The sequence below is a fragment of the Centroberyx gerrardi genome, chromosome 21 (assembly GCF_048128805.1).
Source record: "Centroberyx gerrardi isolate f3 chromosome 21, fCenGer3.hap1.cur.20231027, whole genome shotgun sequence".
Classification (NCBI taxonomy): domain Eukaryota; kingdom Metazoa; phylum Chordata; class Actinopteri; order Beryciformes; family Berycidae; genus Centroberyx; species Centroberyx gerrardi.
In genome coordinates, this window is record NC_136017.1 from 1,996,776 (window position 1) to 2,012,793 (window position 16,018).

Consider the following 16,018-nt stretch of genomic DNA (forward strand, 5'->3'; position numbering starts at 1 on the left):
AAACACTGAAGTTCCTCCAAGATGCATGAACTCAAAAGAACTATAGAAATGAAAAAAAATAATAAAAATTAAGCGACTCTTGGAGAACAATTCATAAAGCTTTAAAGGAAAAGTCCAAAACTCTTCAACACTTAAAAAACAGCCATTGGTGATATACTTTGCATTACTTGTTGTTTAGTTGTATTTTTCTTCTTCCTTTATTTCTTCTTCTTTCAAGTATTTTTATGCAAATTATAATGTATCAAATTAGAAGATGGCAATGGCAAAATTTGATAAAAATGTTTGCATATTGCAAAAAAACAAACAAACACTTATGCTGGTTTGAAGTCTATAAAGAAATTATGCAATAAATTTCAAAGTGATGGAGGCGCATTTGATAAAAGTGTTTAATTTTAAAGACTTAAGTTCTCTACTATCCTTTAAAAAGTACCATCATGTGGTTTAACAATTAAACCACATGATGGTACTTTTTCAATCATTTTGACAGTCAAGGACCTCTGTTCCCTACCATTCTTTAAAAAGTGCCAGTGTTGATTTTTTTTTTTTTTTTTGCTATAAACCATCTTGTAAGTGTAGGTGTCACTTTTTTAAATGGTCTATATTTCATATGTAGTGCATCTCTAACAGACACAGCAGACAAACCTCCAACCCTGCAGCTGGGGTCCAGCAGACTGACACCTGACAAAGTGCAGTCAGGCTACTGTTTGGTTTGGCCAGACCTCAAAGTCCAAATCCCTCTCTGTCAAACTGGGATAAGGAGCAGAGGAATGAGAGAGCGGTTTTGGACCGGACAGATGTTTTCCAACCACGAAATCTGGAGGTTTAGGTGAGGCAGAGTGGCGGTTGGCTGAAAACTGGGCTGCGTTGGCAAAGGTACTGCACACTGGAGTTTGACCAGTATGGGATTTTGAAGGCCAATACTGATAGGCCTACTGATATTTTTGGACTTAAGTTGCAGATAGCCAATATTTTGTGCTGATGTTTAATATCTTTAAAGTTGACTATTTTCATGCCAAAATATTCCAAAATATTTCAAGCGTTCAGTGTTTTTCCCCAGAATTTTCCTCCTGATACTCAACTCCTGATAGCAGTGATGTTGTTAAGTCGTTACTAAACTTTGAACTCTGTCAACACTATAAGGACACCAATGTAAACAAAAAACAAAATTACCTTTTCATATTAGTATTAATTTGTGTCCTACCTTACAGAACTACAGCTTTTTTCATGCAGTCTACTTTGCATAACTCTGATGCTATGTAATGTAGCCTCTACGATGAATTTATAGTTTTTTGGCTTTTTTTAACTTGTATTTATCAAGAATAGACATATTTGAGACATATAGCCTATTCATTTCTGAGCACTTTTTGACTTGGAACTGATTATCTTACCATCTGATTGATTTAGTGTTTAGATAATGTCAGCTTGTTAGCTAGCTAACCATAGTATCTGGTCAGCTAACATCACTGTCTTGTTGTTAACACATCTGATTAGCACACTAGCTAACGTAGCTAGTAGCAGCTAGCGTTAGCATGTTCACATTAAAGTCGAGATGAAACGGCATTTCGAGAGTATCTAACTTCCGTATCGTGACGTATTTCCGAGTGAAACAGGAAAGACAGGCGGGACGTAACGTTGGGAGGAATTTGATTTGAATGTTGAAAAGTGGGCGTGTCCTAACACCCGAAGACACACCGAAGTACCATGCTGTTGCTAGCTAGCTAATGGGTGGATGTCATGATATTATTGGTTGAAATTGGTTATGGGCATGCTTATGTAAGCACATGGCATATTTTGTTTTACAGGAAGAAAACATGATTGAATTTTGATATAAGAATACAAAGAAATTGATTTTTTGTATTTTTTTTTTTGGCATATATTGGTATATAGGTGCACAATATGACCGGGGATGTGATCTAAAAGGGTTAAAAAGGCATTTTTCATTTCATCTCGACTTTAACATCAGTGTGTTTGCTGGCTAGTTAGCTAGCTAACAGTTTGTTCAGGTTAACTGAGCTGACTCTTCTCAAGCTACAACTCAGAGTGTTTTGGAGTAGAGACTAGGGCTAAAGACAAGACAGTTTACTGTGTCACAGTAACCAAATCCACCTTATCACACTATTCACTTTTACTGAGAACGTTACTGAATGGATCTACAGCCACACCACAACAAGCTGACTCAGCTGCTCTCTGTTTCTAACCTGGTTGAGATTTAGACTTTATTAATTAACAGAAAATTCTACAATGTTCCTCCATGATGGCAGCAGTTAGTAAGACATTTGTGAAGCAACAGCTAGCGTCTATATTGGTGATTTCATTATATTTTTCATTGTTGTATTTTCAGGTCATGACTTGTTTTGTGTGCTTTTGTTCGTCATCTAGCCGGTCATATTGTTCGCTGTCTTGGATTTAATCTGATGGCTTGTTTACAAAGATGCTAACAGCTGGCTAGCATGGAATTAGCACTAGAAGCTAATTTTCACTTGTTTGTGTTTCTGGTATTTTTTCTGCATGTTTTCCATAAATAAGTGGTTCATGAACCACTGGTGTTTCTAAATGCTTTTTCAGGGCCTGTTCTCACGTTCTTCTCTTTCTTAAGTGTTTTAGTGGATTAAGAAACATCAGTAGGCACAAGGTTTTAATTAACTGTTTTAACTCGGCTGTTTTATTAGCGAATAAACACACAGACACGTTAGACTTACTGCCTTGCTGGCCTGGGAGTGTGTGTGTGTGTGTGTGTGTGTGTGTGTGTGTTTAAATATATAATGAAGTAAATGAGTGTACTGTCATTCTTATAATGATGAACAGAAATAAATATTGTATAAGCTGTTAGTAGCTTGTATTGTACCTTTATACCCTCTTTATTTCTCTCTCATCTTTCTTTCTTTCTTTCTTTCTTTCTTTCTTTCTCTCTTTACTTCTCCCTCTCATGACTTCCTTTGCTCTGTATTTAAATCATTATCTTGACCATCAGGAAACGTATTGATCATAATTTCACAGTATTGGTCATGTGACAGAGCAGTAACACTGTAGTTTGGCTCAGCAGCGCTCCCTGCAGGACAGAGGTGGCATTACAAACAGAGGAGTTAAACCTTCATTTCAGTGTTATTGTAATGTGTTAATGGCACCGCACATTAAATCAGCTGTATTAGAAAAACATATATACCTATATTTAGGCACACATACAATTAATCAACAGAGCATCTTTGAATTCAGATTTTCAAGCCAAAACCACTGATAAACTCTAGATACAATTGTGCTCCAAAATCAGGATAAAAATACGAGTACTCTACTGATGTTGATTTTCTATTAAGTATTCATTTCTATAGTATGATTATTACTGCTTTCAATGTAATGTTGCCTCTGTTGCCAGTGTGAAAACTGCTAGAGATGCCAAGTACACTGCAAAAATGACAAGCTGTCAAGTGATGTTCTCTTGTCTCCAGACCTATCAGCTTATTTCATGATATTTTTAGTCAAATTCTCTCACTGCACTGGCAGATAATCTGCTGGTTTCAGTAAATTTCACTTGATTCATGCCAATATGACTTCTTCTTTCAAGAAATCATCATAAATCAATGAAGAAAATCTGGAAACAAGAAACTTTCTCCAAGACAATTTCACTTTTACCAAGAAAATGTCCTGAAACAAGTTACATTCTCCTGGAAAAAAGTCACATTTGTTGAAACCAGTGAAATTATCTGCCAGTGCAGTGAGATGGTTTCACTAAAAAAAATTCCTTATGACCCAATTTCACCTCACGGATCAATAAAGTTTATCTCATGGATAAACTTTACTCTTTATTCTGGATAAACTGAACTCTGCAGGATACACAGGCTTGGTATTGTTGTTTATTATTTTTTAAAAGTAAAACCTTTAATTATTTAACTGTAATTTTCAATATGTCTCATGTCTAGTATGCAACAACACACACAGATGTGTAGCTTTTGAGCACAATATGTTAGTATATATATAGTATATTCTGTTTATTGGGAGTATGATTTGTGTTTTATGCCTTGCAGTTATTAACATATTTTGTGTTTAAATTATGTGACCCAAATACTGTATATGTTTTCCCCAAACTAGACTGTAGTATTGCATCCGAGCCACTAGATGGAGCAGTTTACATTCACTATGATGAAGAGGCAGCAACATCAAACAAATCCACAAAAACCAAGAGGCTGTCAAATGTCAAAAAGTGTAAACTTTATTCTTAAAGAGTGTAAAATTAACAAAAATGAAAAATGTAAAAAGTAAAATGAAGGCTAAAGATTTAGAAAATTGAATGCATGTTACACAACATATTATATAAGTAATCCACTCAAAATCAGTTTTCTGTAAAGAGAAGGAAAAAATGTAAAGCTTGCACATCTCAGAAAGAAAACTTTAGTCTCTTCCTCTTTATTTTTTCTCTTTTTCTAATGTTTTCTTTCTGTCTTTCTTTCTTTCTGTCTTTCTTTCTTTCTTTGGTATCAAAGCCTCTCTACCATGTATTTTATTCTCCTTTCTCTCCATTTATTCACAAAAATGTTGTTTTAACAACTAGTCACCAAAACTGCTGTTACACAGCCTTTTAGCAAAGCAGTATTACCTGAGGAAAACAGGCAGTTTGACAGTAAAACAGGGACAGAAAAGCAGAGACGGGGCTTTATCCCGGGTGGGAAATCACCATATAAAAGCTTTCTTGGCGGTCCGTGGAGCTGAAACGGAGCCGAGCCGCCGGTGTTTGGTCAGTTTGAGCGTTTACATGACACACACACTTCATTAGTATCTCATAGCTGATTCATAACAGTGTGGTATATTAGTCAGAATCAGCCAGAAATATCACAACCAGGGTGGGAAATCAGCAGCCAGCAGTCTCATGCTGGCAAATTTATCTGAGTCTGGTAAGTTAGTTTTCCTTTGGCAGAACACCAACCAACATTTGGAGGTTTTTGTTCTTTTTTATTCTATTCTTTTTTTTTAGAAGATCAGATTTGGCTGCTGAAAAGAGTCAAAGCAGCTGGAAAGTTTTAGAAACCGCCAGCTACTGTTTCAGCAGGTGAAAACATCAGTTTCCCCTCATGGCTGCATGGCATTTACAAAAAAGTGGCACATATTGGTCTCTTATTGAACATGTGATTGTCATTCCCAAAATTATATTTTTACCTGTGAATTGTCTCTTTGCAGGTGAAAAAAATGTTTGTTTCACATGTGAAAAAAAAAAAAAATTCACTCATGAATTTTTGTGTCCAAAAAGCAGATGTGCTTTTCATGTGTCTTTTTTAGTAAGGCGAGACCTGATAAACAGATATGAAGCGATACAGGAGACAGACGGTCAGCTCATCTGTCTGCAGAGTAATTTGTTAATGGCAATGGTGAAAATATATTCAAACTGTCTGTAAAATGACTTTAAAAGCAGGGAAGTTCACACAGGAGGAGGACATCGCTCTACATGACTATTAAAAGGAGAAATGCCTTCGAAATTGAATTATTTTGCAAAAGTAGATGTTTTCCAAAAAATTCGTTTACGAGAAAAAAGTTTACGAGTTAGAAGTTCTCAGTATTAAAGCTGCACTAGGCAAGATTTTAAAGGTCCCACATTTTACTCTTTTTAGTAATTTAACACAGTTCCTTTTGGTCTTTAAAAAATGTTTGGGAAGTGTATAGCAAAAACAAAAACACCTAAATCCAGCTGTTGTAATGTTCCAGCTTCTCGGTGTCTTCATTGTAAAGAACAGGCTGTTCTCTGTGGGCGTACATTTTATGTTAATGAGCCTTTGCTCTGATTGGCCGCCTCATCGGAGGGTTGGGCTTCCGGCTCTGATGAGGAAAAAAAAGCTAGACAGTGAGGCTGGGTGAGTGGGAGTGGCTTCACCCTGTCAGTCCTGAGTGATGTCACTAAGGGCTGCCAATCAAAACGGCTTGTAGAGTCACATGATTTTTGAATAAGGAAACTACGGCAAAACAGGAAAAGTGCAACTTTAAGGAAAATGCAATCCTATGTTATTTTTTTTGGAGAATAACGATCTAACAACATCATTTTTTTCTTTAGTCCCTGATCGGCCTCCTCAAGTCCATGTTTCAGAGGTTTTTTTAGTGATTTTTTTCCTTACTCTTCTTCTTCTACAGTGTCCGGAGCGGCGTCGGACTGCAGCGCCGTCTCCGGGCCGACGGACTCCTCGTCGTCCGCCTCGTTGGTCCGGTACGATCCTTTATGTCCGGTCATGTAGGCCAGCGCCAGCAGCACCACGCAGAGCAGTATCAGCCCGAACATGACTCCTGGGTCACAAGTCAGACAGGACACAACATACTATATCAGTAATCCACCCCAAAAAAAAAGAAGGAAAAAATGGGGATGTAAAGCTCGTTCAGAAAGATATCTTTATTCTCTTCCTCATCATGTTTTCTGCTCTCTGCGCTCTGTCTTTCTTGTTTTGCTGTTCAAGACTGAATATAATGAATAAAGATCAAATCTCACCTCCGAGAATGGCTAAATAATATCCATCTTCTGCAGCGGCAACTGAAAACACAGATGTGATTTGAATTTAAAATGGAGTAAAACATTTCATAAAGTAGACATGGACACATCCCTAGGCTACTGCTACTACCGCATTTCCTCTAATAGTGGCAGATCAGAAAACAAGGAGGCTTCGTACTAAAATATGAGCAAATATACTTATCAAACAGAGGGAATTAGAAATAAAGGCCTGTCTCTAATATAAGCCTGCTTCCAATAAAGGCCTGGTACCCTCTGCAGTCGAGGTAAATAAAGGCCCGGGCCAATATTAGAGGAAATACGGTAATACTGCTACTGCTGCTAGAGTCCGGTCCTTACCAGTGTGGTGTACTGTGGTGTTTTCACTCATGTAGGGCAGAGCTGTAGTACTGTGTGTGTGTGGCAGAGCAGGAGCTGCAGGACAGGAAATTAAAAAGTTAGAGAGGAGTAAATAGTCTGATACAAACTCTATCTAAATATTAAATACTGAATACTGTTTCATGTTACAGACTCATGTTGCAGACTGTAGCTGGAGGAGGAGTCTTGCTTTGGTTTGTCTTTTGGCTGGGTTGTGATTGACAGGAGGCGGGGCCTAATGTAACCACAGAGAACGATAGCTATTGGTCGAAAGATTTATGAAAATGTGGAAATCAGAAAAGCAGAAATCTCCCGAATGTGACGCATAAATATTAACTTATTTCAAAATGTAAAAGGTTATCGCCTTTATATATGTAAACAAAATTCTTGGCTTCTCATTCACAACGATGGATTAAATTTACCGACTGAGTCTCCAGTTGTTTTCTCTGCTGTTTGGAATTGAATGGGAGTGAATGAGCCTGAGAGGTTTGGCAAAACTGATTGAAAAATATCTTTAATCGTGATGCCGCATGTAAAAACTGTCAGAATTAATATTAAAGGGATGGAAAATGTAAAAAGAAATGAGCAAAAATACAAAATCACTCTAGAATTGTCCTTTAACTCCCAGTATGAATATGAAGCAGGCTGGAGCTGGAAAAGAGACGGAAGCTCAGCCGAACTTCCCTGGAGGAAAAAAAAAAGGATTAAAAAAAAACAGTAAAAACCCTGAAATCCTTGAAAATTTAAAGTTATAAAAAATACATAAAAATATAGAAAATATGAAATCCTGGAGTTGATTCTGTGTTTGGGGAAGCACTGCACTCTGGGAGTGAACGCTACAAAGCTCCTTTCTACGCCTACAGAGACCCAGATGAGAATTTCAAAACAAAAGACCTCCAGTTTCAAATCTTCCTCAAGGCTTTTTTTGTTTTGTTTTTTGCAGGCTGTGTCTTCTTCACCAGCAAAATCTCTGAAAGGTTTTGTGTTTTATCCTCCATCCCATCTCCTGACGATCCGACCCAGACAGCAGATGTTCGGGTGGAGGCTTTCTGTACATTTCCTCTCAACATGACGTCACTTTTGGCCTCGTTATGTGTCAAGCCTTTCCCATCTGAACTGAAACTCTGCAGAGTATTAACAGTAACTGCATGTAAAGACAGGGGAAAGGAAACCTGCAGCAAATATTCATATTCATCTCTGTTTTTTTTAAGTTTTCAAGGATTTTTTTTTGCGTTTGTCTTCAGCTCCAATCACTTGATTTTAACTGGCAGACTGAGAGAAGTGGTAATCCTCCAGTTCCTGTTTTGCTGTGGTGTTTCTGCTCATCACCTGTCAATCAAACAATGTGGGCGGAGGTTAATGCAGTTTTGAGTTTCTCTTTTCTCTGTCTGTTCAGCCATGGTGGCTATCACTGCTCATGCTAACTACCCAGTTCTTCTTCTTCTGTTGATTCCAAACAAACCGGAAACGTAAAACGCATCACTTCCTGTGCGGCAGAGGATTTCTCCCAGGAAAGAGCGACCAGACACCGGCTGTTTAGAACAGATAGTGGAAAATGAACTGGATATAGGTTGAATCGCTGTTGTGTTAGAGAGAGAGAGAGAGAGAGAGAGAGAGAGAGAGAGAGAGAGAGAGAGAGAGAGAGAGAGAGAGAGAGAGAGAAAGAAACAGTAACACTACTGCTAAAGTCAGAGTCACACATGGGAGCTGATATTGTTTTTCGTGCTGAGACACCATGCCTGGTATTCAGACACCCGGTCTGTTTTGGTGATGGGACAGTTAAGCGCAGAGCGAGGTGACAGAAGCCGGTTTTCCACTGCTACTACTACTACAACTAGTACTACTACTACTACTGCTACTACTGCTACTACTACTACTACTGCTGCTACTGCTACTACAACTAGTACTACTACTACTACTACTGCTACTCCTGCTACTACTACTACTACTACTACTACTGCTGCTACTGCTACTAATACTACTGCTACTAATACTACTGCTACTACTACTACTACTACTACTACTACTACTGCTACTACTGCTACTAATACTACTGCTACTACTACTACTGCTACTACTGCTACTACTGCTACTAATACTACTGCTACTACTACTGTTGCTACTACTACTACTGCTGCTACTGCTACTACTGCTACTACTACTACTACTGCTGCTACTGCTACTAATACTACTGCTACTACTACTACTGCTACTACTACTACTACTACTACTACTACTACTACTACTGCTACTGCTACTACTACTACTACTACTATACTACTACTAATAGGCTACTACTGCTACTAGAGTCCAGTCTTTACCATTGTATCCTGCTGTGGTATCTTGCCTGATGTTGGGCGGAGCTGTAGGCAGAACAGGAGCTGCAGGACAGAAAATTTTAAAAAAAGGAGTAACAGAGTAAATATTCTGAAACAAACTCTGTCTAAATATTAGGAGTTCCTCCCAGTAAAGAAGAGAGCAGCAGTTCAAATCTAGCTTTAATTTCTGTTTCATGCTACAGACTGTCGCTGGAGGAAGAGTCTGGCTTTGGTTTGTCTTTTGTCTTGACTGGGTTGTGATTGACAGGAGGCGGGGCCTAATGTAACCACAGAGAACGATAGCTATTGGTTGAAAGATTTATGAAAATGTGGAAATCAGAAAACCAGAAATCTCCCGAAGTCAGAGTCACACATGGGAGCTGATATTGTTTTGCCTGCTGAGACACCATGCCTGGTATTCAGACACCCGGTCTATTTTGGTGATGGGACAGTTAAGTGCTGAGCGAGGTGACAGATGCCGGTTTTCCACTGCAGGGCCAAACTGGGCTCAACTGGGCCAAATACATCCATTTACTCTATGCTCTGTATGGGGTGGTCTTCCAGTGGAGTCATATTGTGATGATATGGTGATTTTGGGATATGGTGATGCACAATTCTGCTGTCTGAATTGATAACAAGCTAATTTTATTTAAAAACTCCGACAAAATGTGTTATGAAACATTTGAAGGAATGTTATTTGAAAAGTTTGCATATCATGATATATATCGATATTGAAAAAAATCCTTTTGATTATCGTGATATTGATTTCAACCCTATCGCCCAATCCTAGTTTAAATCTACAATCAAACACGGTTTCCTTACAAATCACAGGTCCGGTTCCAGCCGAGCAGTCAAACTGATCGAAGACGCGTTCCCACTGTGCTGATAATGTAATAATGATATTTATATAACACTGAAGTGCTGCAGTAAATTAGTATTAGTAAGTACTACTAGAGCAGAAAAGCCTAACCCTAACCCATTTTCTTCACTTTACCTTTTGGATATTTCCCTCCTGCTGTTAAGTTTATAGGAAAGGTAAATCTGTATGAGGAAAAGGGGAAAACTGTTATCTTGCCTAACCTGAACCTAATCTTTACCCTAAATCCAAATCCTAATCTAATCCTTACAAACCTAACCTAAATTTAATCATAATTTAATCTTAAAATTATGATTAAAACCCAAATCCTAAACCTAAACTAATCTAAACCTACTCCTAATCTTTATCCTAAACCCAAGTCCTAAACCTAGACTAACCTAAACCTAATCCTAGTTGTAATTGAAGCCTAAACCCAGATCTTAATCCTAATCCTCTGGAAATCTACAATCTCAAACCAGTCCAGTTTGGCCCAGTTTGGCCCAGTTTGGTCCAGTTTGGCCCAGTTTGGTGTGGACTGAGGCTGCCATCCACAAACTGTTGAACCAAGTGTCAGAAATGAAAGTGTTTGCTGAACTATTGCTGCTAAACTGGATACAGAAGACAGTAAAGACAGTAAAGACAGTAAAGCTGTTGGGAAATGATTAAAAAGATAAAGCAGGGATGCAGGAAAGTCAAAATAACAGAATTAAAAACTGTCTGGTGTGACAACATGGCTGCAGTGTTGGGAGTGGGGCGGTTTTGGACGGAGTATCACCAACGCATCATTCAGCCAGGTAAGCTAGCGCTAGCAACTGTAGCATGACGAGCCAGCTTTGTTTTGGTCCGTTACTCGGGGAACGTTAGCCTCACGTTAGTTAGCCGAAGCTAACGTTTATGTATGTGTAATGTAGCTTCAGTAGCTCAGTTGCTCATGTTAGCAGCAAAAACAGCTGATAGTAGCTGTCAGTCGCCATAGCAACAAACTGTATATCTGGCCCAGTTTGGCCCTACAGTGGGAACCAGGCCAGTGAGCATGTGTCTGGTGTTATCACCGTGGCGACAGGCCTAAGGCGTCGCTCCCACCTTCCCATGCTCCTCTCTGGCGTTGGGCTGATAAGACACTCCCTCTGTGCGTGTGTGTGTGTGTGTGTGTGTGTGTGTGTGTGTGTGTTGTCTTTTGTATCCTTAAGCATCCTTAAGCAATGTTGTAACTCTCTAATATTTGAATCTCATGTAAATTGGAATTTAATTTAGAGGATTGAGATAAAGCATTTAAAATATTGTGTGTGTGTGTGTGTGTGTGTGTGTGTGTGTGTGTGTGTGTGTGTGTGTGTGTGTGTGTGTTGGTATCAGCCTTGACAAACCCACACTGGTTGAACTTGTTATCACTGTAGTGTTTTATCACAAAACGCTTCATATCCAGTTTGGGTATTTGAGTGGCTCTGGTAGTTTCAGTTTAGTTTTTATTCAGTTCTAGTTTCGTGTTTTTGGTGAGGCTCTGTATTTTTTAAAGGTAGAATGATAGAAGTTCACAACAGGTATTTTGTGTATGTGTTATTACAAACAGTAACAATTATCTTTTTAAAATTAAATTACATTCATTTTTCAATCCATCCTCAACTATGTTAAAGTCGATGTCTCTTGGTTTCATGCTGCACAGATGAAAAGCAGCAACAGACTCAACAGCAATGAAATTATTATATCAATAAATAATTAAATCAGAATAAAATGGTACATTTAATTATTGATTTACTTAATTATTTATTGATATAATAATTTCATTTTGAGCAATTTGGGCCTCCAAAGCAATCAAAGCAAAGACCATTTAGCTTAAAATAAACCCAAACAGGGTTTGTTTTAGTTTTTTTTACAAGTAGACAAGAAGTTTTAGTTCAGTTTTAGTTTTTTCCTAATGTCTCATATGGTTTTTCTTTCTTTCTCAGATTATGACTGTTTTTTAACACCTAGTTTCCGTCTTAGTTTCCGATAATACCTTGGATCGGCACAAACTCGCCCTGTCAAAGTCTCTCTGTTTCTTTCTATCAAGGTGTTTAAAACTCAGACCGTACCGGGTGTGAAGGCTGCGGGCGGCGTGGTCGCGAACGCAGGAGGTCGAGGTCGAGGTCGAGCGGTGGTTCCCCGCAAGGTCGTAGTCATCGCTGCAGTGAAAGCTTGCATCCTGACTCCAACCTGAGGAAACAACAGGCTGAACTGAGCCGGGTCGCATGCAGCAGGTAAAGAGACGTCTTCTGTTACAACATGAGAGGTGGGGCCTCGAGTCACATGACTTGGACTCGAGTCACAATTTTAATTGCTTGAGACTTGACTTGATGCATGAAGAGAAGACTTGAGACTTGACTTGACTTGGGTTCTGGTGACTTGGGACTTGACTCTGACTTGTACTTTGATGACTTGAAAAGGTTTCTAAAGTCTTGACTTGAGATCTTGTGTTTGTGTAAATGACTTAGATTGAAAGTGATGAGATTTGTTCCAGCGGACGACTGAATTTAAATTCTGTTTTCTGAATTTGTATGGAATGATTGAATTTATTGAAGTTGAAACTGATTATAGAAATCAAACTCATGATGCTCTTACCAAGTTTTTATCCTATTAAAACCATATTGCATTGAAAAGTCCTAGATATTTAGTTTTCTTTAAGATATTAAATTGATACTGGACTCTTGATTTGTTCTGACTTGACTTGCTGATCTACATTTAGACTTGAGACTTGACATTAATGACATGGACTTGACTGGGACTTGACTTGGTAATCTACGTTTAGACTTGGGACTTGACTTGAAACTGGAGCCTCAAGAATTGAGACTGACTTGGGACTCGAGCAAAGTTGACTATCACAAATCTGATAGCACAAAATTAAACCAAACAATGGCACTTTTTTAAAGGACAGAACTGACTGAACGAGACACTTTTCCAGACTGGATCCAACAGAGTTTTACACAAATTAAACGATGAACTCAAGGTAATAATTCCAAAATGGATTGATAGCATTGAGGAAATAAACTCTCTTCATTTTGTCTCCATAACAAGATAAAACAGGTCATAAAAAAGCTTGTTGCCACCGGCTCAGAGCTGCTGAGAAACGAACACTTTTAAAATGCTAATAAATGTGTTTAAACTGCTCCTCCTAAACTTTCCTGTCACCTCCAGGCTCTTATGTCTGCAGATTATAAATATGTATTAACTTTAATCTCAGTGTTTATCTTCCTTTAGACACGCCACTCTGATCTCACCATGTCTTATTCTTTCATTTTCAATCTTAGCAGTAACATTTCTTGTAAAATAAGTGACTTAAATATGTATAAACACCATGTTTTAGCAGCATTGGAGCAAATACAGACATTAAAGTTACATAATCCCTTAAAACAACCTTACATTTTCATTAATTTACATTTATTCTCCCCTTAATTCATGCAAAGTCCTCGTAAAATTAATTAAGGGAGTTATCAATTGAGGAGGCTACATCGAAACCACTTTAAACACCCCTTAATGTTTGACTCCTTACTTTCTAATATAATGAAAAATTTAGGGAGACAGGAAATTTCCCTTAATAACTCATTAATAACCTGTAAACTATGCACAAAAGGCATAAAACAATTAAGCTATGTTATTTTTAATGGATAATTAGCAGAGAAATTAAAGACATTTCAGGGATACAATTAAGGACTTTGGTTTGTAATGACATGAATTCATCAGTACCATCCTAGAGATTATTGATAATTTTGCACATGATAGAGTGAATTAATGTGACGACAGCTTTAAATTCACTATCAGTTTTTTTCCAACAGTTTGTTTTGCAGAACAAAGACAGAAATATCGCAAAAACAAAATCTAAAACTCCAAAACTTTATCTGAAATGAGGAGAAAAACAAAACGTACTTACCAGCTCAGAGAAGCAACAGGCTGCCAGAGTCCTGCTGCTGACACACACACACACACACACACACACACACACACACACACACACACAGTGATGGGTGTGGTGCCAGTCCCCAGAGTGGATCTCTTCCCCCTCCAGCCAATCGTGAAGCAGACTCCGCCCCTCTGAAGCCTGACAGCAGCTCTTACATCATCTATTAACACACACACACTCATATACAGGCTGATATACTCTGTGTGTGTGTGTGTGTGTGTGTGTGTGTGTGTGTGTGGTTATCTATCTATCTCTCTGTATATGTGTGTATGTATACTGTATGTATTTTATTCCTATTGCTTTCTGCCTGCTTTTTAGTAAAGGCAGATTTTCTTATCATCAGTTATTATCATCATGTTCAATACATTCCAGGAGTTATTTTGTGTTGTAATTTACTTTTTTGGTGAACCCACTTTCCCTCAACCTGCCTCGTCTACTTCTACTGCAGTTAGTGATTTCCTACATTTCCCAGAATGCCTTTCGACAAGCCCCAGAGAGGGAGGGGGGGACTTGTTGGAGAGAGAGATAGTGATAGTAAGAGCAAGAGAGCGAGACTTTTTCCAGTCAAGAAAAAGTGAGAGTCTCCTCTTCCTCAAACCCCAGCCTGTCTCTCTGCTGCAGTGCATTCTGGTCTCTCTCCTGCTCCTGCAGTGCATTCTGGTCTCTCTCCTGCTCCTGTGGGTGGAGAAACTGGTCTCTCTCCTCTTCTACGATGGGTTTCTCCCTGTATGATTGTTGAACGTCTCTCGGTGCAAAATGGCGGCTCTAGAAAGAAGCCCTCGCTCTTTGATTCTGAGGGACTGACACCAAAACCTGACGTTTACCGCTGATGTTTTACATCCTGAAACATTTTCTCATATCAAACTCCATTGTAGCTGCTGGAAACATCTGGAGGTGACATCACCTTGTCTACAATTGGCCAGTTATCCAGAAGAAGAAGAAAAATACAACAAACTACTAAATGGAGCCAGCAAGTTATCTACCATCTTTTAAAAAGTACCACTGTGTTTAAAAGCTGGAAGTTCCATAATGTTTAATCATTTTTAACAGTAGTTGTTGTCTTTTTTCCACATGGCAGACGTCTCCTTTTGGAACAAGACTCTTCGTTTTCAAGCATTTGATTATCACGTTATCAGGTTTCACCTCACAAAACATTCTCAAACCAAATGTCGTAGATAGATAATTTAATTCGTCATTCAACCATTTCATCAGGATCCAAAACAATCCAGTACTCCATATATGGAAATACACATTGTCACATCATTGCAAACAAACTTATTCACACTGTTCTATTTCAGATGGTTTAACCTACCATTTAAGATTTGCTTAGCATGAAGAGAAGAGTTATACGCTGTGTGAAACTAGACATTTTATTTCTACTATCCAGTTCATTCAGGTTGCTCTATTTGAGCCAAACATGGAGGAAAGCCTCAACATGCTAATGTATGCTAAGAGTCAGCAGGACAGTTCCTACCACACTGAATGTGAACACCAATAGTATCAAACCTACTGCAGAAGCAGGGCAGGGAACTACAGTGGCTAGTAAATCCCAAAATTTACTAGCCACTTCCACTGTTTTAGCAGCCAACTAGATGTTTAGAACAAAATAGGACTCCAGATGAAGGTTGGTTACCTGTAGAGTAGACCAACGTATCAGCCACTTATTGACTAGCCAATTAGATTTTTAGAATAGAATTAGACCTCAAATTACTGACTGGCTACATGCCAAACTGGCTGGTAGAGTAGACAAATTTAGTAGCCACACCCATAACTTACTCGCCAACTAGATGTTAGGAAAACCTCTAAAAACTGGTTTCCTGCCAAAGTGGTTGCTAGCAGACCGACTTATCGACCACTTTTACTATTTTAAAATTTTAACAGCCATTGTCTGTATTTTAGCAGCCAACTAAAGGGACTAACTAATTGTTTTCAGCCATTTTCATTATTTGACCGGCCTACTAAGCTTTTAAGAATAGAACCTCAAATTAATGACTGGTTGCATGCTCAAGTGGCTGGTAGAGTACAAACCTACTAGCCACACCCAAAAACTAACAGCTACTTTCCCTATTTTACCAGACAAC

At 38.5% G+C, this 16,018-nt stretch overlaps 2 protein-coding genes across 3 annotated transcripts in view; one reads left to right on the forward strand and one right to left on the reverse strand.

Moving 5' to 3' along the window:
- LOC139929922 (uncharacterized) overlaps positions 1-16,018 on the forward strand; it is a 451,831-nt gene that overhangs the window by 279,239 nt on the left and 156,574 nt on the right. The window lies entirely within an intron of this gene.
- On the reverse strand, positions 4,184-13,985 carry LOC139917427 (uncharacterized). 2 transcript variants are annotated; one of them, XM_078291156.1, is made up of 6 exons: positions 13,908-13,985; positions 12,076-12,196; positions 9,154-9,213; positions 6,815-6,889; positions 6,458-6,499; positions 4,184-6,258 (listed from the first exon to the last, which is right to left on the reverse strand). In XM_078291156.1, the coding sequence occupies exons 2-6, from the start codon at positions 12,182-12,184 to the stop codon at positions 6,089-6,091; spliced, it is 456 nt and encodes a 151-aa protein (XP_078147282.1). In that variant the 5' UTR covers positions 12,185-12,196; positions 13,908-13,985; the 3' UTR covers positions 4,184-6,088. The 2 variants fall into 2 exon arrangements, with proteins under 2 accessions (XP_078147282.1, XP_078147283.1); XM_078291157.1 differs by lacking the exon at positions 9,154-9,213.